The 20142-nt window shown below is 49.1% G+C and overlaps 5 protein-coding genes across 5 annotated transcripts, besides 1 other annotated feature; 3 read left to right on the top strand and 2 right to left on the bottom strand.

The window, feature by feature from the left end:
* Nucleotides 1-1799: 1799 nt before the first annotated feature.
* On the top strand, nt 1800-4214 carry NFIA_006010 (HET domain protein; the record flags this gene model as incomplete). The annotated part of the gene is made up of 1 exon (XM_001259133.1): nt 1800-4214. The coding sequence occupies one exon, from the start codon at nt 1800-1802 to the stop codon at nt 4212-4214; it is 2415 nt and encodes an 804-aa protein (XP_001259134.1).
* Nucleotides 4215-5640: 1426 nt separating this feature from the next.
* Nucleotides 5641-6816, top strand: NFIA_006000 (P1 family peptidase; the record flags this gene model as incomplete). Its single annotated transcript, XM_001259132.1, has 1 exon — nt 5641-6816. One exon carries the CDS (start codon nt 5641-5643, stop codon nt 6814-6816), a length of 1176 nt encoding a protein of 391 aa, XP_001259133.1.
* A 474-nt stretch (nt 6817-7290) lies between these two features.
* On the bottom strand, nt 7291-9098 carry NFIA_005990 (uncharacterized protein; the record flags this gene model as incomplete). Its single annotated transcript, XM_001259131.1, has 4 exons — nt 7291-7839; nt 7977-8200; nt 8299-8686; nt 8841-9098. 4 exons carry the CDS (start codon nt 9096-9098, stop codon nt 7291-7293), a joined length of 1419 nt encoding a protein of 472 aa, XP_001259132.1.
* A 564-nt stretch (nt 9099-9662) lies between these two features.
* NFIA_005980 (C2H2 type zinc finger domain protein) lies at nt 9663-12696 on the top strand (the record flags this gene model as incomplete). The annotated part of the gene is made up of 2 exons (XM_001259130.1): nt 9663-10918; nt 10977-12696. The coding sequence occupies 2 exons, from the start codon at nt 9663-9665 to the stop codon at nt 12694-12696; spliced, it is 2976 nt and encodes a 991-aa protein (XP_001259131.1).
* Nucleotides 11634-11990: a microsatellite.
* An 811-nt stretch (nt 12697-13507) lies between the features above and the next one.
* On the bottom strand, nt 13508-14569 carry NFIA_005970 (NmrA-like family protein; the record flags this gene model as incomplete). Its single annotated transcript, XM_001259129.1, has 1 exon — nt 13508-14569. One exon carries the CDS (start codon nt 14567-14569, stop codon nt 13508-13510), a length of 1062 nt encoding a protein of 353 aa, XP_001259130.1.
* Between the last annotated feature and the right edge of the window lie 5573 nt (nt 14570-20142).

Here is a 20142-nt window from a genome sequence, read left to right as displayed (position 1 = left end):
CCCTTCCTATCTAAGGCCCACTGACTTTTCCTATTCAACCATTGCCAAGAGACTAGCCCGTAAACTATTGGGTGCGACGGATTGAACTAGGGATATCATAGTCAGTTAGCGGCGATTTACAATGCTTATTGCGCAAACCTGGGCATACGTCCTCTATAAAGAAGGTCCTTCTCTTCGGACGACCACGGCATGGCTTCCCGAACCATCTCGGAAAGCGCACTGGAATCAGCTGGCGAAGATAGTCTATGTGCCGTTTGTGCTCCAGAGTTGAGATTAACCACGTTCTTGTCCGCCTTTGGCCGCCTTACCTGGGCAGAATATCTCTGTTTCGCACACGTTTTCCGAAAGTTTGAGATCAAGGTCAATCCTTCTAGGTATGTCTCTGCGCGAGGCACAGCTTACAGTCTTACACATGACATCTAATCTGTGTTTGCAAAGTCCCAAGAAGCATGAGTAGTAAGATTATATTCTGCTAGAGTATCATGGGCCACACCTAAAAGTCATAGTTAGCAAGGTAGTTGCCTAACATGCATAGTGGCTACAGTTACTATCTCCTTTATTACATATAATTAGAGCAACCATAGATGCCAATGATAAGACAGTCCTGTATCTTAAAGTCTCTCACTAGATAAATATAATCATTACGGACACCCTTCTACAACTGCGGCAAAGGCCTTAAGGAAATAATATCTAGAGTAACCTGACATTATAGATTAGGTTTCTATTTAAAGACAGAATAGTAGTCTCTTAAGACTGACAGGTTCTTTGCCATAAGCTGTAAATAGAGGTCTAAGCTTATTAATATAGTATAGTAAACTTCTCCTATCCTAGATTACTCCTTTGACTATACCTGAGCCCCTTTAATCCAAATTTGGTGTCCTTTACCCACAATAAATACACCCCATTATCCAGTCATAGATAATAAATGCTATTGCCTATTATCCCTTTTACCTTAACCATTCCAGCCCTACTAGATATTTCTAGAAGGACTTGCTTCCACTCGCACGTCCCGACCAATCCTTCTTTCTCACTTTTTGGGAGAGGAGGAAAGTCGAAACTAAAATTTATAGGGATGTATTTGGTATTGATAGGAAGAAATAGTCTAGACTTAAAAAGTATTAGTCTAAGATTAAGTTCCATGAATGGTTCCTTCCCATCATATGGCAATACTGCTATGCGACTGTATGGAAGGTGCCCTGCTACTTATAGGGTAAATTTGAACTTCGCGCACTATTCAAGAAGAGTTGTGTTTAACACAAGTTAATCTGTGTTTCATACTGAGTTTCCAGCATTCAACTATCTCTTTATTGATTACACAGGCTATTTGGTGTTCCTAGCACCTCTGACATGGTACACATCCTGTACACTGCTCCCCAGCTCCCAGAGGAGCAGAGTGAGAGACAAACTTACTTTGCTTATGGCAGATCGGGTCTGCACTTGTTATCCTGAGCCAATGATCATGGCCCACATGGCAGACATGGACAATAAACTAAGTAGTTATAGGATTAGTACGAGGCCTAGCTTGGACATTTATTGGTCTAGCTTAAGGGCCCCGCCGCAGTTATTATAGACTAACCGCCAATGTTTGAAGCGCTCCCACTTTGATGTTTATATTGACACGCTGCCCCAGACCTAAAGCACCAAGGACAAGGAGAATACAAGTGCGGGGAAATAAAGAAAGAAAGAAAACAATGACAGGTCCGGCTGTTCAAGCACTGAGCAGAGCTCAGGTAGCTGCGATTCTTGATCTGAATACGTATGATCCAGCCGACAAGCCCGGGTGGCTGCTGCCAATCGAAATGCGATTTCGGCCTTTCAGCGAGACAGGCGAAGCACCGAACGTCAGCTTGCTAAACAGCGCAGAAACCAAGGCGCGGCTCGAGCAGTGGTGTCGGGATGGGTTTGTATTCATGGATCCCAAGAACGAGGATCTGGGCTCCCACGTCGAGAAGCTGGATAATTTGCTTTCCCCAGTAATGGTATGTAGCCTCCTGGTTCATAGGCAGAAATGGAGCAGGGATGAGATTATTGATAGGGCGTGCGCCTTGCTGGCTCGTCTTCCCTCATATCCTCCAGAACTGCCCTTTGAATATGCAGGCAAGGATGGCCAGTCTCATGCAGAAAGTCCGTGGCCAGAGGAGTACTTTTTTACCTCTTATTCGCCTTCTTCTTCTTCTACAGCGACGACAACGACAGGAACTGGGAGGCTGCGCGATGGATATGAATGGTCCAGTCTTCGGGTTTTGTCCAAGCCAAGTACGAATGTCGTGCGGATCGCTTTGTTTCTTGTTATGCAAAGGAGCGTTCCAGTCGGGTTTCTCGGCGCGTATCTAGACACCATAACCACACTTCTCGACACGGCAACGGAGTTATTCCTCCAGGGCTCAACATCCGAGGCCGATGCACGAGCTCGGTTTGTCCTGCAGGCGTTTCTGTGGGCAACGTGGCATCAGACCATGCTGATTCAACTGTGGTACGACGCAAACATCCAGATGAGAACGGGGGTCTCGTTTGATCGACATAGCTACCCTGTGGCAATGCCCGGGCGAGAGACCGTCGAGAGTCTACGACCAAATTATATGTGCAAATGGGCTTTTGAGCTTCTTCGGTCCGATCTCAGCTCTGTGACGCAGGATTTCAGGAGACTGTTCGAGATCTACAATGTCCATTTTGGTGACCGTGAGCCGCGATGCAATCTCAATCTCGCTGCTGCTGGTCAGGATAGCAGTAGTAGCAGTAGCAGCAGGTCGAGGGTCTGTGATGGCAAAGCGCCTGGAAACTGTCAGAGATTTGAGTCCGAAGGGGTCCAGATTCAATCCGCTCATGATTTCGAGTGCCCTGGCTCTGCTTGCAGTCTCCTAACCTGGGACGAACAGTCGTATAAGAACATCAAAGGAGCCAGGGCCGTTTCTTTGGAAGAGACCGACGAGAAATACATCCGATACTGTCCCGTGTCCACGGAAACCATGGCCGTGTCTCATGTCTGGAGCCACGGTCAAGGGGGGCGACCTGAGACTGGGTTCAACAACTGCCTCCATCGCAGATATGCCAGACTGGCGCGGGCGTTAGACTGCACTTCATATTGGATGGACACTCCTTGTGTCCCGACAGATCAGGAGCTGCGGTACGAGGCGATGGGCCAGATTAATAATAACTTCCTCAATAGCAAGGTCACCTTGCTAGTCGACCGAGACCTCATGGAGATCAATATTCATCCACTCTCTCTGGAGGCAAAGGAAGCTATCGTGGCAACCCTCGCGGTTTGCGATTGGAATGTTCGTGCCTGGACGCTCCTGGAAGGCATGCGAGGCCGCTGGAACCTTCACATCCTGTGCAAAGACAACCATGTCATATCCCTTGTGGACGTCCTCAACGATGTCTTGGCATACAGTAATCTCACCCTTGTATCGCCATGCTTAGCCTTGCAGCACTACAACCCTACCGGCGGTCGCCCAGTCGAGGGAGAAATTCCTCCCGTCAAGATAGAGCAAGCAACCTGCCTCTTGAATCACAGACACGCCACCAAGGACCGAGACGTGACCATGATCTGGAGTCTGGTATGCGGCTCAAAGCTCGTCAAAGCCTCTGTGGACTTTTGGAAGTCCAAAATGGGAACCCCCCTGGCAACCGGATTTCTCGTCTCCAGCGCTCCACGTCTCCAGGACCAGCACGGATTCAGCTGGGCGCCGTCACGCCCGAATCTCCTGCATCCCACGGCTGGCACGCCCAGTGCTGCAGGACAATATCCTGCCTACGATGGAGAGCTTAGTGTAGCAGGTATGATTACCGAACAAGGCTTCAAAGCGGAATGGCTTATGTGCCTGATCGGTCGTTCCCGAGCGCTTCCGACCTGGCTCCACTTGAAGTTCTTCACTCAGGACGAATCCCAGATCAAAAGTTACTATTCCGTCTACAACAAGGGCGGAAACTCAAGGATGGACATGAAAAGCCTATACAAGCTCCGCTGCGTGATCGCACCGGTGTTTAAAAAGTATCGCTGGGTTGCTCTGCTGCTGCCTGCCGTTAGAGATCGAGGAACTAATGGATCAACCTCTCCGCCTCGGCCGTTCCAATACCAGGGGGAAGCCAAGGGACCCCTGCTGGTGATAGCTGGCTCGAATGATGAAGTTGGATGGGAGTGGCAGTTTGTGCATGAGTGGGATACAAGTTTTCACCTGCCAGAATTCGTGCTGAGGGAATTGTTGATGGTTTAGATACGGAATTTGTTATATGGGATTGTCATTATGCCAGAAAAACCACAGTGTTACAAGACAAAAGGACCGACTGAGGGCAGACAAGCTCTACAAGAGGGCCCTCTGCCGTAAATATTATGAAGTTCTTACTGCTAAGAGAAACCCTCGTAAATATAATTAAAATCATCTTCCTATAAACCTTATGTGCTCTCATTTAGCATTAAAATCAAGATGGCTTGCGTATACACGCTCAACTCCTAGAAGAGAAGTCCTGGAGGCTATGACCAGAAGATTAGGTGCATCCAAGCTACTAAATTCCTACAACATGAAGGTGAAGGCGAGGTGGGACAGTACAATTTAGTCTTCGACAAGTTCATTTTGCCATTGCTCCCTTAGTGAGTCTATCAAGTAGGACGTGTTCCAGCCAGTTTTCAATTCCATATACTGCAGCAGCTTTTCAGCAGCTTGTTGATCTAGTTTATGCCGTAGTATCCAACCCCCTGAGAAGATCAGTACATATGATCCAGCGCAAGGAAAAAACATGGCAAGCATAACACTCACAAGCCACTAAACTATGCCGTGCAGTGAAAAGGGTGTTTTCAGCTCTAGGGTTTGATGCAGCTAGGCCTAGCACATTGAGAAGATGGCCTCGGACAAGTTTCTAACCTTAGATTAGCCCTCCTTCCATGCAGCAATTTCAATGTCGACATACTTCAACGTCCTGTGAGCGTTGCAGGCTTTCGTATGGGAGAAACGCACTTGAACAACCAGACAAAGCAAGTATAATTTTTGCGATGTGGTAGTATTGTAAACCGACAACTGAGTATGGCCCTCTACTTATACTTTTTAGATATTTATAGAAGAATAGCCTATTTAATCTCTTTATTATTATGATTAATTGATTATTAAGGTTAATTATATATATAAAAGTTACTACTAGCTTCTGTAGTATACTATCTAATTAGTTTTAAGTAAGGGATGAAGGTATAGAAGTAGGATAAATATATTATAGGTTTAAAATAAGTTTTCTCTATTATATAGATACTATTATATACTTTTATTAAAATATAGCTTCTTAGTAGTTAAGTGCAAAATATTTAGGGACCTAAATATTCACCTAAAGGCTGCTAGAATATGGGTAGTAAAGTAGTGAGGGAATAGATGCTAGGGTAGGTGAGCACTAACATCTAATGCTTATTATATGTTTTTTTGTTTATCTAGTTTTTTTTTTTTTTTTTGCTTTGGTATGCTTACTGCCTTATCTTCAACCTCTTCACCCCCTTCGCCCTAGGCCGAAAACAGATCCCGATGTTAGGCTACTGCAGTAGTAGAAGGCTATTAATCTATATAAAGCGCTGTTAGAGGCAAATTTGAAATTTGAAAATTTACGTCCTTTAGTGCAGCTAAATTCCAACTCATCATTAACTGCCTAGACCGGAGAAACGCTATGGCAGCTATCAATACAATTTCACCTTCAGCACGACCTCGTGTCCGGGAGCTTTTGCCAAAACTCTACCTCGGTCGTCACCGGCCTGGATCCAAAAACTCCCTAACTGATGTTCCGGGTGTTCTGGTTCATACGGAGTCAATCAAGCGCCCGTCTACGACAACCAGCCATGCGGTCAACACAGGTGTAACCACGATTCTACCCCGCCGGGATTGGTTTAACTCCGGCTGTTACGCAGGGTATTTTCGCTTTAATGGATCTGGCGAAATGACTGGCTCTCACTGGTTGGATGAGACTGGTCTACTGAACTCCCCGATCATTCTCACGAATTCGTTCTCGGTCGGTGCATGCTACACGGGGGTCTACGAGTATGCGGTTCGGGAGTATAAGGACAAGGAAACCGGATTGGTGGACTGGTTCCTGCTCCCGGTCGTGGCCGAAACGTGCGATCTTTTCCTCAGCGACATTGGTGCTATGGCAGTTACATCGGATATGGTTGTTCGAGGAATCGACCAGGCCAGCGCCGACCCCGTGAAAGAAGGTAACACGGGTGGGGGAACCGGCATGATGTGCCAAGGCTTCAAAGGCGGCACTGGGAGTGCCAGTCGTGTTATTGATGGTGTGGCTTTCGGCACTGAGACAAACTATACTGTTGCTGCTTTGGTCCAGGCGAACTACGGCGCGAAGAGAGATCTCCGCTTCGGGGGCGCTCCTGTTGGGCTACTGATGGAGCAAGAAGACGGGGCGGCTGCCGCAGCAGCAGCCAAAGAGGACGATGCAACGAAGGCCAAGGATGGAAGTATCATCGTGGTGATCGCAACGGATGCGCCACTTCATCCGACCCAGCTGCAGCGCTTGGCCAAACGAGCGACTGTTGGGCTGTCACGCGTGGGAGGATGGGGCTCAAATAGCTCCGGGGATATTTTCATCGCCTTCAGCACGGCCGAACCGATTCCACGAGCTCCAGATTTCAGCTGGAAGCCAACAGTTGAGCAGAAGGTATCTGTGGTGCAGGATGTGACGATTAACGCCTTATTCGAAGGTGCAGCTGACGCCACGGAGGAAGCGATCTACAATGCATTATTAGGCGCTGAAGACATGGAAGGCCCTCGGGGAAAGATAGTCAAAGCGGTGGATCATGAGAGATTGAAATCCATCATGGAAAAATATTTGTAGATGCATATTATGCATTATGCATTATAATTCTGGTATCTCGCTAACGCTTTTCCAGTAAAAACGTAATGGGGTCAATCCTTTCCTCACACCATTTAAAACCCAGCCACGAGATCAAGAAGAAGACTCAGCCTGTTGATGTATGTATACTGATCTGCTAGAACCTGATTCCTCTCGAAAGATGGTTATCTTTTTCGTACAAGTTCTTAATAGCCGAGCATTGTAAAGAATGCGTCTCGAGCGTTCAAGGATTTCGGTCTGCGCTTTGCTAAGAGGACTCTGCGGTCACTGCAGTGCGCTGGTCAAGAAGCTTGAATTTTACTGGATAGTTATTCGAGGTCGGGTTTTGACAATGCATCTGAATTTGTTCATCACATCAGGCCACTAAGCACCAGGTCCGTAGTATACCTGTATATAGAATTAGACGATGAGCATTATGCCTACTAGATTCGGGCGTACAAGTCCACAGAGCAGAGCTTACACAGGTATGCGCGAATCCGGAAACATAAGATAAGTCGCCTGCACCGGCGCAACTACAGCGTCGTAGAATTGCCGCCGGAACTGGGAGAAATCAAAATTCTTGTACAGATCACGCCCCTGAAACTCAAGCTTCACACACCGCGCCGCCGCATCTCCGTAAGAGTCTCCCGCAAGCCTGTACACCTCATCCAACTTGCTCAGCGCAGTCTGATAGTCATCCAGCAGTGAGGCTGCCATCGCACTCTCATCTGTCTGTCGGATCTCCGCAAAGGACTTGTTGATGCAGAGCTCGATGAGGAGAATGCCGAGGCCGAAGACAATTCTGTTGGGGATGAGATGTATGAAGTCGTTCGTGAGCGGCTCCTCCGGGGTTGTTGGCGATGAGAATATACATAAGGCACACGGGTTCCGGGAGAGCATCTCCCGGTCGCCTTGGGTTCTCTCGAGAAAAATGTTTGCTTGCTTCTCGTCCCAGTGGTCACCAAGCCAGGGACTGCCACTGAGGTGCAGGACTGACCAGGCGATGGATGCGGCGATGCCAAACCTCTGTTTTGCGGACAGGGAAATATATCTACTTTGTTGCTGGGTTAACTGCTCGCGAGATGAAAGTAGAGACTTCAGAGGTACTGCTTTGATAATTTTTGACAATTCTGCGTTGCTGTGATCGAAAGAGAATCGTCGACCTTGTTGCTCGTCTGGGTGTCTTTGAGGAAGCCGGCCAGAGGCCGTGGATTACATTCTGTGCATACTGCGTCACAAAGGTTGGTTATCTCAGTGCTTGCTGAGGCTGGCACAGCAGTCGATACGGAGGATAAATCCGGCGGAATCGGTGGTGGTGATGGTGTCCGGGACAGTGAGCGGAACATGTATACCATCCTAGATCGGAGAGATGAAGCTGGGGAAGGATCTGTAGCGAAAGGTGGTGATGGCATCAGTAACTTAGGGACCGAGCTGACCATCTTAGATGGAGCATATGAAGTAACGTGTGAAGCTTCCGCCATGAACCAGGCCGCTGCGGCGACTGTGAGATTGTTCTGTAGGAGACGGCCACTTTGAGAGTTTCGGCTGTATCAGATTCATACGCCGCCCAGTCGAGATCGACGGCAGCTTGGTGAGGGGGTGAGCAGGCACAACGAAATCCAGTCTCGAGTGCTCGGTGAAGAGAGCTTAAGCACTGACGGATTGAGTTGGAACGCTGAATATTGAAGCGGCGCTTGAGATCTCGGACTTTTCCACTGTCGTCTTCCGCAGGCACTTCAGGTTTCTCAAGAGACCTCCTCAAGTCTTCGTTCCAACGCCTGAGGTCCTCGATCACTTTGTTGCGCTTTTTTGTGCTGAAGCTGTGTTTCACTCGACGCCATTCCCATTGGGCCCTATCTGGCAGAGCTTTGGGCTAATCGTGTAGTCGCAAGTTAGCTCGGTTTGAATTTTTAGTAACAGCACCGCCGGAAAGAAGGTTGTGGATTTGAACCTCTATACCTTTGCGTTGACGTCGATATCTAGGTTCTTCATGAGGCTGGCAATAACGCCGTCCATGCGCGCTGAACAATTGACATCAGTTCGCGAGAGATACTGGGAAACTTCGAGTCAAAGCATTCACGCAGCTCTTCACTCGACGGTTCCTTGCCAAGTCCAACATTGCAGAAAGTCGTATGGAGTTGCCGGTTTTGCAGGATCAGGTCGGTCCGGAAGGTCTCTATTGAAGTGCGGTATTCGTGGAAAGCTTCGAAAGGCTCCACATATCTCTCAAGAGCCCAAACTGCGAGTGGTATCCCGCCCAGAACGAGACCTGCGACTTCAGCCATGGTTCTGGCACATCCACATGAATTACTGTCAGCTAGATCCTTGTCCTGTCAGTTATCCCACTCACCTTCTGTTCCAAGGGCTATCCCAATGATGGTAAAGCACGTCGAACTCAACTTGCCTACCAGTATCCAATATATTTCGCTGCTAATCTTTTCCCCGGTGCACTGTAGAGCCTGACGGGAGAGGGATGGTCAAAGTCGGAGGGAGGTTTTTGCGGTCGGACGAGAGGCTCGTTCTGCGACAGTGCGAGCTGGGACATTTGGTAACCACCAACATAACTTGTTTCAGGCAGTGACATGGCGTTTTCGTGTTGAGCGTGGCAGGGTCCGATTGGGTCGGCTTGCGCAGACATGGATGGATGCCCTGGACCCATATATGTCCCTCATTGGCCCAGAGATTCCTATGCTGTCCGGACGTCCCTCATCATCTTCTCCCACCTTGCCAACATCAACGAAAGTTGTGTTGTTGTTAAATTGCCAGATTAGGAATGTCACGGCGGCCAGACTCTAACCGCGAAGCAATGTTGAGGCGCTGATGGTCAGAATCTTCCTTGGCTTGCCGTTATGATGGGCGACTCAACACGATTGTCTGGCCCATCTCTTTCCGAGTCATACCTAGAGTGCATCCAGTTATTTGGAAGCTTCCTGCTGGCCCTCAGCGAGGAGGACTGCCGTGCGATTCGTCTTGAGCAGGTTCACCTTTCCGATATATTGGAAGAGTACGGGAGGGCCAAGATATGGGGTGATCAGGTCAATGCACAGCTTCCGGCAAGAGCTCGTGGCTCATTGGATGACACACTCCGGCACGACAATGAGCTCAAAGGTTTGGTGCAGGCCATCCTCATGCGGCTGAGAGCACTCCTCGGCCAAGGCAAGTCGCATAATTCGGGGACACTTGAGCCTTCGTCTGACCTTGCTTTAGCAACGTATATTGCTAGAAGGAAATATGATCCTGTCGCTGGATCAGACCGTGACTCGATCAGCAGTGTCAGTGCTGATTCGGATTCTGATTTGGACGATTATGACGAACACCAACGCCATAGGGTGCCAAAAATTCGTCTGCTCGTCCAGCAGGTGCTGGAGCAAGTCCGATCACTTTACGAGCTGTCTGCTTTACTGCGGCGCCCTAAGATCGCAGACAAGTATATACGCTCTGTTAACTCAAAGTCAAACATAGCCACGCTGAGCGACCGGGACAGCTTGCCATTAAATGTCTGCTTCGGCAGCTCGGACGAGGGCCACATAGTGGAGAAGGTGCTACAATGGCGCGGCTTGACCAAGAGCGCGCGGTGTGTCGAATTTGAGGACGAGGCCGTTGCTCCGGTGGGACAAGCAGTGACGAACGATTGCGTCGAAGACATTCTGTGGTTCTGCCAGCGGCTTGCAGGAGCGAACACAAGGCGACGAGAGCAGCTCCAATATTGGACTGATCATCCGTATGATCCTAAGGAGGACACGGCCACCGTAGCCCGACTTGCAACACCAAATCTGGCGCAAGTCCACGCCGAACAAGTGGAAGAGAAACAGGAACCACGAAGCCAAGTGTCTACATTTAAACCCTCTAACCTCGATGTCTCCCGGAAAGGGTCCAACTCAGCCGTTTCAAAACAAAGTTTCTCTACAGCTGCTGTCTCAGACATCCGCGATACGAAGACCGACGTTCGGCCGCGGACAGTCTACGCGCCCACAGCCATCGGCCAAGGCGGGTCCAATTCTGTCCCAGATCTCCCAAAGATGGAAGATGGAAAACTCACCTTTCCATGTCCGTATTGTGGGATGACGCTCGAGTCTAGGGAGATGCAGAACAGGCAGTCTTGGAAGTGAGTCACACCTTAGTCCTGCGACCTCAGTTCAATCCTCTGAACTGACAATTTATAGGCGCCATGTATTCCGCGATCTCCGTCCCTATGTCTGCACATTCCAAGACTGCGCGAATGCCGGAAAGCTATATGTCAGCCGTCGCGACTGGATATATCACGAACTTCAGATTCACCGGCGCGAGTTTGTCTGCAAAGAGTGCTATAAGAGATGTCCCAGCAGAAACGAAATGTCAACACATCTTCGAGAACACTATGGCGAATCTATTCCGCCGGCTCAGTTGAGCGTTATTCTGGATCTCTGCGATCACCAGGTGGATGTCTCAGACTACGAGAAAACCACATGCTTCGTCTGTGGAGAGGAACTCTCATTGTCGGCATTGCAGGGGCATCTTGCTGCTCACATGGAGGACATCGCCCTCTTCGTCCTGCCCAATACCAGTGAAGAGGAAGAAACTGGAGATTCGAGAGCCTCAGTGCAGGTGGCGAAACTTAATTCTAAAGGCAAAAATAACGGCACCGAGTCAGAGGCAAGCAGCCTCGGCTTTTCTGCAGCTGGAGTTTATCGGCAGACTCCGGCCGATTTCTCAAAGCTCCTCACTAGCGAGGAAGCGGGATATTCCTCAAAGTTTTGGTCTTGGAGAACAACGGATGGCGACCACGAATCTGTATCGATCAAGGCCGTGGCGGCACGGTTAGAATATCCAGATCGGGACATGAGGCGCGCTGCGGTTCAAGCCTTAGGTGATCAATCAGTATTGCCAGAAGAGATACTCAGAATCTTAACAGCACGGCTGGAATACCCAGTTGGGGATGGGAGGCGCAATACCATTCAAGCCTTAGTCGATCAATCAGCGTTGCCAGAGGAGATACTCAAAGCTGTGGCGGCATGCTTGACATACCCAGTTGGGGATGTCAGGTACGCTGCGGTTCAAGCTTTAGGCAGTCAATCAGCATTGCCAGAGGAGATACTCAAAGCCGTGGTAGCACTGTTGGAAGACCCAGACCGGGACGTGAGGCGCGCTGCGGTTCAAGCCTTAGGCGCTCAGTCAGTGTTGCCAGATGAGATACTCAAGATTAGCCTGGACTATCTGAACAGCTTGATTGACCTTCTTGGTGAGAAGAAGGACTACAAGAACCTGGCCTGGCTTCTGGCTGGTCTCTGGAAGCAGATGATCAACCTGTCGCCCGCCATGGGGCTTCAGCTGACTCGCCGCTACATCCTGGCCACCTACCTGGCGGGTGACGTTGTGAAGGCCACACGCCTGGCCGAGGACATTGTGTACAACTACCGTCGCGTCTACGGCGCTCGCGACTGGAGCACCCTGGAAATGTCGACTCTTCTCTCGCAGCTCTACACCGATATCGCGGAGCGCTACCAGTCCGCGAAGGACGACCAGCACTTGGCGAACAAGTACTACGAGAGAAGCGCAAGCGTGCACGAGGACCTGCTGCGCAGATTCGCCGAATCCGATGGCTCCGACGACGACCTCGACCTGACCGACACCGCCGCCAATGACGCCCGCGTCTCTGACGGCGAGCACATCCGCCAGCATCTGCTCCTACTCAAGCTTGCCCTGCAGCGCCTGGGTGACTGGCCTAAGGACTACGGCGAATATGAGCGCCTGAACGCTGGTCTGTTCCTGGCGTTCGGAAACGAATTGAAGGGCTTTGAGGGTGTTGAGAAGTGGAATTTGAAGGACTTTGGCGGGGGAAAAGCCGCCAGCAACGAGGACAGGCTGGACCTGGGGTTCAAGTCTTGGGGTTTGGATTTGGCCTAGTCAGCGAGGAGGTTGAGGAAGAATTGTAGAGTGTTTTCCATCCCCAATTTAGTTTTGTCTTTTTGTTTCCTGATTCTATATGCAACTGATGGAGCTATAAACTTAGTGGACGATGGGAAGCACTTTTTCCCTCTTTTGAAGAGAATCGAAAATTTCTCTCGGAAAGTCCGATATGACTTCTTCGAATGGTGCGATTCCCTGAGCTAGGGACCGAACCCAAACTGCTGCGAGTTCGGTGAGGGTCAAATTCAATTTTAGGGGTTCAGTTATGCAACTCTAACTGCTATAGTCCCGAATTAGGCATACATCTACTAAGCGTCCTTTCATAAAGGCTGGACTATTAATACATTCTAAACACTAGTGTAACTGAAGTATATATATTACCTATAGAATAATGTTTATTTGTATACAAGTCTATATATTAGTTTGAATTTTGATCAAAAAGTCAATCTCCGGGGAAACATACAGTCCATGGCACTGGAGATCTGTGCTTCCTCTACTGTAGCCATCTCACACAAATAATGCGACTTAGGCAACCTAGACAACGACCTCATGATGCATAGATATCTTCTGCCCCTTAGACTTTGATGGCATGCAAGCAAGACCCTTCTCGCACAATAACACGGTTGAATAGAAAGATTATGTTCAAGGTATGATGGTGGCGAGCTATCAGCATTTCAATGCCAGTTATCCGAATATTTTATTATCCAGACAAAGAAACAGCGCACAGATACAAAAATAGCAGAGAAGCACATCAGAAGGTTAGACCAATATCATAGCTAATCAACGTTTGGATGCGCTCCAACTGGTTTTAATCCGCATCCATCCAGTGGCTCTGCAAGTACTCCTTCACCGACGTAGGTTTCACCTCTGGGCACAGCCTATTAACAACTGGTTCCAGGTACCCTTCGTCTAGCCGGTCTCTGCAGTATGCGAGTTTAAGTTCAGCCCATAGCCAAGCCATAAAATCATCAGAAGAGACATTTTTCAGCTTTCTTTCAAGGTCCTTCGAATTCACAACCGTCACATCAAGCTTGCGTTTCGCTACCGCCTCCGCATGTGCAAGAAGTTCACCCATGGTGAGAGTTTCACCAACCATGGTCATGCTGGGTTCCCACCTGGGAAGCTCTAAAGAATATGCGACGAAGCGACCCACATCCCTCATCGTAGTCAAGGTAATCCGGGGCCATTTGCCGTCGTCCCTCTGAGGTAATTCAGCGATGCCATTCTTGAGCGATATGAGAAATGCCCCGGAGCCATCCTTCATATCTCCTTGCCGGTGAAGGCCCTGACATGCCTCATCTTCACCTTTTGCATATCCGCCACCTTCCTGCAGCCTGATAAGTTGCTCGTCCTCCGGCAGCCGTGGCTCAGGGTTAGGAAAAATTCCATGTCCCAAATAATTCATGAACGAGCCGTGGTTAAACCTGGTGCATTCGATTTTATCTTGGAATCTCATGCATTCTTCCCACACGCCTTCAACTGCTCCTTTTGTGGCGCTGACTGCTTCCAGTCCGGTCGGCCCAAATCCCCATTGTGATGGCGCAAAGCGTGCACAGCCAGCTTTAACCGCTGCGTGGAGTAAATTTAGCTGGACTTGTCGCTGGGACCCATCTAGCGCGGATGTTACTGAAATAAGTGTGTCCACGCCCTTCAGCGCGCCGGCAACCGATTCCACAGAGAGGTAGTCAGCAGTGCGAATCTGGACGCGCAGCTCTTCTGGGTCGACGGCACGAAGCCAGAGTGGGCGATGACGAGAGCGGGAGAGGATAACTATCTTCCATTGCGGCCCATGTGGAGCAGAAAACAGCGCGGTCACGATTGCCCGGCCAAGGCTGGGTGACGTGCCACCTGCCAATCCAAGTGTTGGCATTGGGATGGTTTGGAAACAGAGCTCTGCGAGACGATGAGCGAAACGGTTTCAAGGGTGCAGTGTAGTAGAAGAAAACAATTAAGCCGATGAGACCCCATTTCCAACCTCGCGGGTGAGCCAGCCAGCTTTATAGCAGATCTGGCAGGAACTCAAAGACGCAACGTTAAGACATCATGCGTCTCTGTATGGACATGTGCCGGAGTCCGACTCTCTGGCCAAGACAGCTGTGGTGGGCTTTCGGGCTGCCCAAACCCCCGAGTGTCCGAGCACCGCATCTCATCCATATTGACCAGGAATCTATATACTGCCCTTATCACCTACAGTTGTGGTACAACGTCTGTATCATTGCACAGCCTCTTCTGATCATGTCTACTCTCCTCAAACCCGTTCCCCGCTACATCTTCTGCATTATAGAGCCTGTTCTCCTCTTTGCAGGTTTCGCAACCTCAGTGATCTCGACCCCAACATATGTTGCTTCTCTATCGTCTGCCTCCCGGCCTCACGGGTTACTCCCTACTGAGCGCATTCTAGCTCTTCAATTGAGCAATGTTTATCTTCTGCTGGCATTTATTACTATCTTTGTGCTCAACACAACCAGTGAAATAAAGGTCGTGAAGGCATATCTCTCAGCGTTATGGTGGGGAGACTTGGGACATTTGAGCAGCACTGCCTGGTGCTTAGGAAGAGAAGGGATGGCTGCAGCTTCTTCTTGGACTACCATAATCTGGGCCAATCTCCTTATACCATCCTTCCTCTTTCTGACAAGGACGTTGTATCTCTTAGGCGTCTTTGGATCAGACGCCGTCGTGGATGGTGAGAAACTCGACTAAAGGGGAAGGCCTGTTAAGGGTCACAGCAAAGGGTAAGCATATACCAACTGCACTATGTCTATTCGCCATTCACTTACCAGAGGAGCAAGGAAAAGTTGACGGTCCTGCCACTGGGCACTAGTTTGGAATTCTATGTGGGTACACTGTTGTTTGGAAATTAACCGCTGAGTTGCTATGTGGAACAGAAGCCATTAGTCTATCTCCTTTTCTCTTATTCTTTTTCTTTCTTTCGAGGAGGAGTGTCTCTTCCTCGCCTGAATAGCGGGCCTTCCGAATCGTTGTCTAAGCCTAACTCCGTATTTGACTATCACACGCAGCTGGAGTTATGCAGGGATCTGGATGTAGAAGATTACAATCGCGACTGCAGTGCAATTAATGATTGAAAAGATATTTAACGCCGCTTTCGCATGCAGTGGCCAATCACTTATTTATAAATTTAGAAAGAGCTTGAGTCTCCGTGTCGCCCTCCAGTAAGGTAACCAATGAACGGCTAAGTCGGACACTTGTGGAGAACTTATACAGAGTCTACTTTCCACTACGTCTTATTATTCTCCGCTGCTGGCCGTTCGCGAACATAATTCTTGAGGAATGGACGGGGTTGTTGTTGTTGTTGTTGCCGGAGTCCGAGACCCCGAGCGGGTCTTGTTCACTCATGACATCCAAAGGAGGTACTCGGCAATGCCAATGCTTGATATCTTTGTAGGTTAGCGATCTCCGATTTGCAGAACGCAAGACGATTGGGCGTGACAGGGTATTAGTTGAGATTGAGAATAAACATACAAGTCGATAGCGCGGATTGGATGACACTATGACAGTAAGTACTAAGTGAAAATTTATGGTGAACTCATAGAAACGGCTGGTGGGGCGAAGTTAGAGGCCGGAGTCCGAGACCCCGAATTCTGATGTATCAAGACTTCCAAGGGGGCCGAATCTCCTCTCACTGCCTACTCTCATCGTCAGCGCTCTTGAAGGCTAAACGCAATGACCGAGCAGACGGTACCCATGAATCCAATCTCGGTAAGATCTTTTGACAATGTCTCTGCTTATTATTAATCAAGCCCCAGTGCCGGAGATGCAAGGAAAAAAAGGTAGATACTGGGCGAATGGGTGCAGAATTACCGTACGGACACCACCTTATGGTAAACTAAATTTGGCATAGATTCGGTGCAGCAAAACCTTACCTCAATGCGGCAAATGCGTGCAGGGAGGAGTTGATTGCGAATATGCCCCTCGGGCCACAAGACCCAAGGGGCAACGGTGAGTGATTGTCTCCGAGCCCCAATCACCTGACCATTCTATGCCTGTGGCTAACTCAAACCAGTGCTCAAGCAGCAAGCCTGGATGACACCGTATCTGACATTCTACAGCGCCTCTCAAGCGTGGAGGAACACATAGCTTCCATTAACCGGGAGTTCTCTCTGGAGAGCGTCCCATCGCCTCATCGTACACAAACGGCGAATACGACAGCTCGGACGCCCAGAGTGTTAAACCATGATATTTTGGAGAGCCTTGGACTAACTAGTGGGGGATTTCTCTCCCCGCTGACCCTTGTGAGCTTCAACTGACGCCATACTAGACCCTAGCTTCTCGGTTGTTGTGCTTGACGCAATAGCCAAAGCACGTGATGCACTACAGACGCATGTCTCACAACCTTGGTCGCCTCGAGAATATGAGCTCAATGAGATGCTGAACGGTTTTCCTCATGTTGCGAAACTGTGCAGGATGATGCAGGCGGTTGAACCGTGTGATGACATCAAAATCTCGGAAGAGACAGCGGTGCGATGGGTAAACTGTCCGTCTGGCCCGTTCATTAACAAGGACATAGGATATATTCGAACTCATCACTAATTCTACTCCTACAGTGTATTTTGAAAACTTTCGATCTTTGGACGCCCAACTACCGATAGACGAGCAGTTGATGTCTAAGCTTCCACTAGTATCTGGCCTGGCATATGTTCATATCGACGCATCTGCACTCATCATTTACCATCATGTCATCTTTCGTGGAATGCTCTTGGATGCTACCTTGTGCCATCAACGCCGTGAAATATCGACCTCTCTGTATCGGTCCACAATTCGATTACTGGAACGTTGGCAGCGTGAAGCAGGGGAACGTCCCATAGATTTTCAAGCGGCATATTTACTGGTGAGTCAATCGATTTTTGCCAGGATCAAACATAGTTTATTCCCCTCTTCGAACATGGACACAATTAACAACTCTTTGAAGAGCTGGTTGGCGGCCGACTTCTTCAACTACGATCTCTCTTGGGATTGCTTCCGTCGAGCGTGCTCCATTGGACGACAGTTGGGGATTTTCACGGTTGACGCAGAACACATGGAGGGCTCAGATGCGCCAGGGGATTACAGTAGTACGTCGACTGACTGCACATTGACCAAAAGCCAAAAACGATATGCGTTCTGGCAGCTACTGCAGACCGACTGTCTATTCAGGCAGCTCTTTGGCAAGTCGCCAGTCATACCCTTTGGTAGCTGGTGCGTGCGCTTTCCTGACCTGCCTCTCCATCCGGATGGAGTCGCACCAGAATCTTCCCTTCAAGTGTATTTCATTGTTAGTATGAGATTTGCGTTCATTACTTTGAGGTTTCTGGAATTCCTCGATACACACGGCCATGCTTCGGAGGACCAAATAACAGAACTTGTCCTTGAGCTTAAATCTGTGGTAGCTGAATGGGACTTGGTACGTCTTTCGGTATCACTATCCGTATTATATTCTTCCACTAACAAACGAAGGAGCGTTCATTTAGAGCTGCAGTAAACCCAACAGACACGTACCTTTATGCCGACCTCCTCTTCAGCAGCCACTTATTAATCATATCGTTTCAACAATCTACAAAAACATCCTATCCCTTGCAGCAGATTCCTGAAGCGTCGCTTGATGCAGCCCGTCAGTCAATTTATATATTAGAGCACTGGTCCAAATTGCCAACGGGCAACCCCTACAACACGATCAGGTGCGTATATCCGAGAACCTAGACAGAATGTAGCAGCTAACCAGTTGAAAACCTCAGTCTCGTTTCGTCCTACCCGGTCATCCATATATTCATCCTTCAGTCAAACATCCTGTCCAATCCTGACACAACAACCGCTGAGGCCGACCTTTCCTTGACCCTGTGCTTTGGCACCATGTTGCGTAAGTGGTCAGAGGAGAGAAACCAGGTGGGCGCCCACCTGGCATTTGTCGTCAACGTACTTAACGAAGTCTGCCGACATGTCGTTTGTGTGAAGTCACTGTCAACCACGCGGCAGTAGCCGTTGCCGCCGGGAAACCTCTCCACATCATCATCCGGTCCTTCAACCGCTTCTGCCGCCACGCGGACTACCCATATGACCGACCAGTATACCCAGTTTATCCTGCTGAAGCTCGCTAGCAACTGCTATCCCAGCCACCGCTGCGAAACATATAGCCCTGCCGGTCCTCCTATGACGCGCACCTAGAGTACCTTCCGAGACACACGTCTCACAGCACCAAGCTCGAACGGAGAGGGTGGGCCAATCTGGGTACAGTGCTTGCACCCCAGTATAAGCTCTCAGATATAATGACACAAAGTTTTCTAAACGTCGTAGTGAGACATCGAGATACTATCGTGATTACCTGAGGAAGGGCTTTCTCCAATACCGACAACATATTCCTGATTTATCTTTCTGTATCACAAGGCATCGGTCCCAGCATCCGGCATCGGAGTTAGCCCAGCTGCTTGTGCCATCGGACACCTCTTTGGCCAACTGGACGAGGTAATAGATACCTTCAGGAAGGTGAGAGTTTCATCCGCCGTTGTTCTGTTACATATGGGCAATTGACCTGCCAGCGATTGTGTTGCTTCTGCCTAGGGTGTACGGGAAAGAGCAAGCACAAATATCCTGTCCTCTTCCGTCTCGCATGCGCTCTACTCTCTGTGCCAGACACTGGTGCAGGCACTGAGCGACTGTTCAAGTAGTGCTAAAGATATCTGCCAGTATCACCGGGTATCTCTCAATGAAAAGACAATTAAAGACTAATGATGCATATGTGTTCTCAGAATTTTACTTTGGATAGTCAGCAATTCAGTTGCCTTGAGAAAATACCGCCAGATGGAGATAATCACATATACCAAAATAACACTATTTAGCATTCATTTCACATCATAATCACACTCACTACATGGACGCAACGCGGCTGAGCTACAAAAACTTGCAATTGGATGCATACTCAAACAGTTTCTCTTTGCTAGAATTTGTTAACTCAGAGCTAGGTGTCCAAGAATACTAATAACTCTTATGACACCTCAGTAGCTTCCTAACATAAGTCCAGAAGACATTCCTGTCCTTCCATCCTGCCCTAATATACCTTATGTATGCCACCGAGAGACGCGCATAGCGTGAAAAGTGCCGTACCTACAGCGATATATTGCATGAATCTAAAGAATTTCAAAGTCTGGTTAGCATGTGGGTTAGAAACCCAACACACAACCAGCCTACTGCAGAGTGGACTGGAATAATAAAGTCGGGTTATCTATGCCTGTCAGCGATCTTCAGCCTCCTTTCTCCTCGTCTTTCGCGCCAAAAGTTTGTCGAGTCCAGTATCTCCGGGCATCCTTCAAGTAGACGGCCCCATTTTTGCAGGAATGGCACGCTCACTTCCCAACCTCGGGGATCCCATGGCTGGCCCCAATCAATCAAAGAAGGGCTCGGTTTCGTGGATCCGCACCGAGAAATCCTTTTTACCTTCAACTCATCCAATGTATT

Source organism: Aspergillus fischeri, genomic scaffold, assembly GCF_000149645.3.
Source record: "Aspergillus fischeri NRRL 181 1099437636265 genomic scaffold, whole genome shotgun sequence".
Lineage (NCBI taxonomy): Eukaryota > Fungi > Ascomycota > Eurotiomycetes > Eurotiales > Aspergillaceae > Aspergillus > Aspergillus fischeri.
The sequence above is the reverse complement of the archived record's forward strand: the minus strand, read 5'-3'. Positions and strand labels throughout refer to the sequence as shown.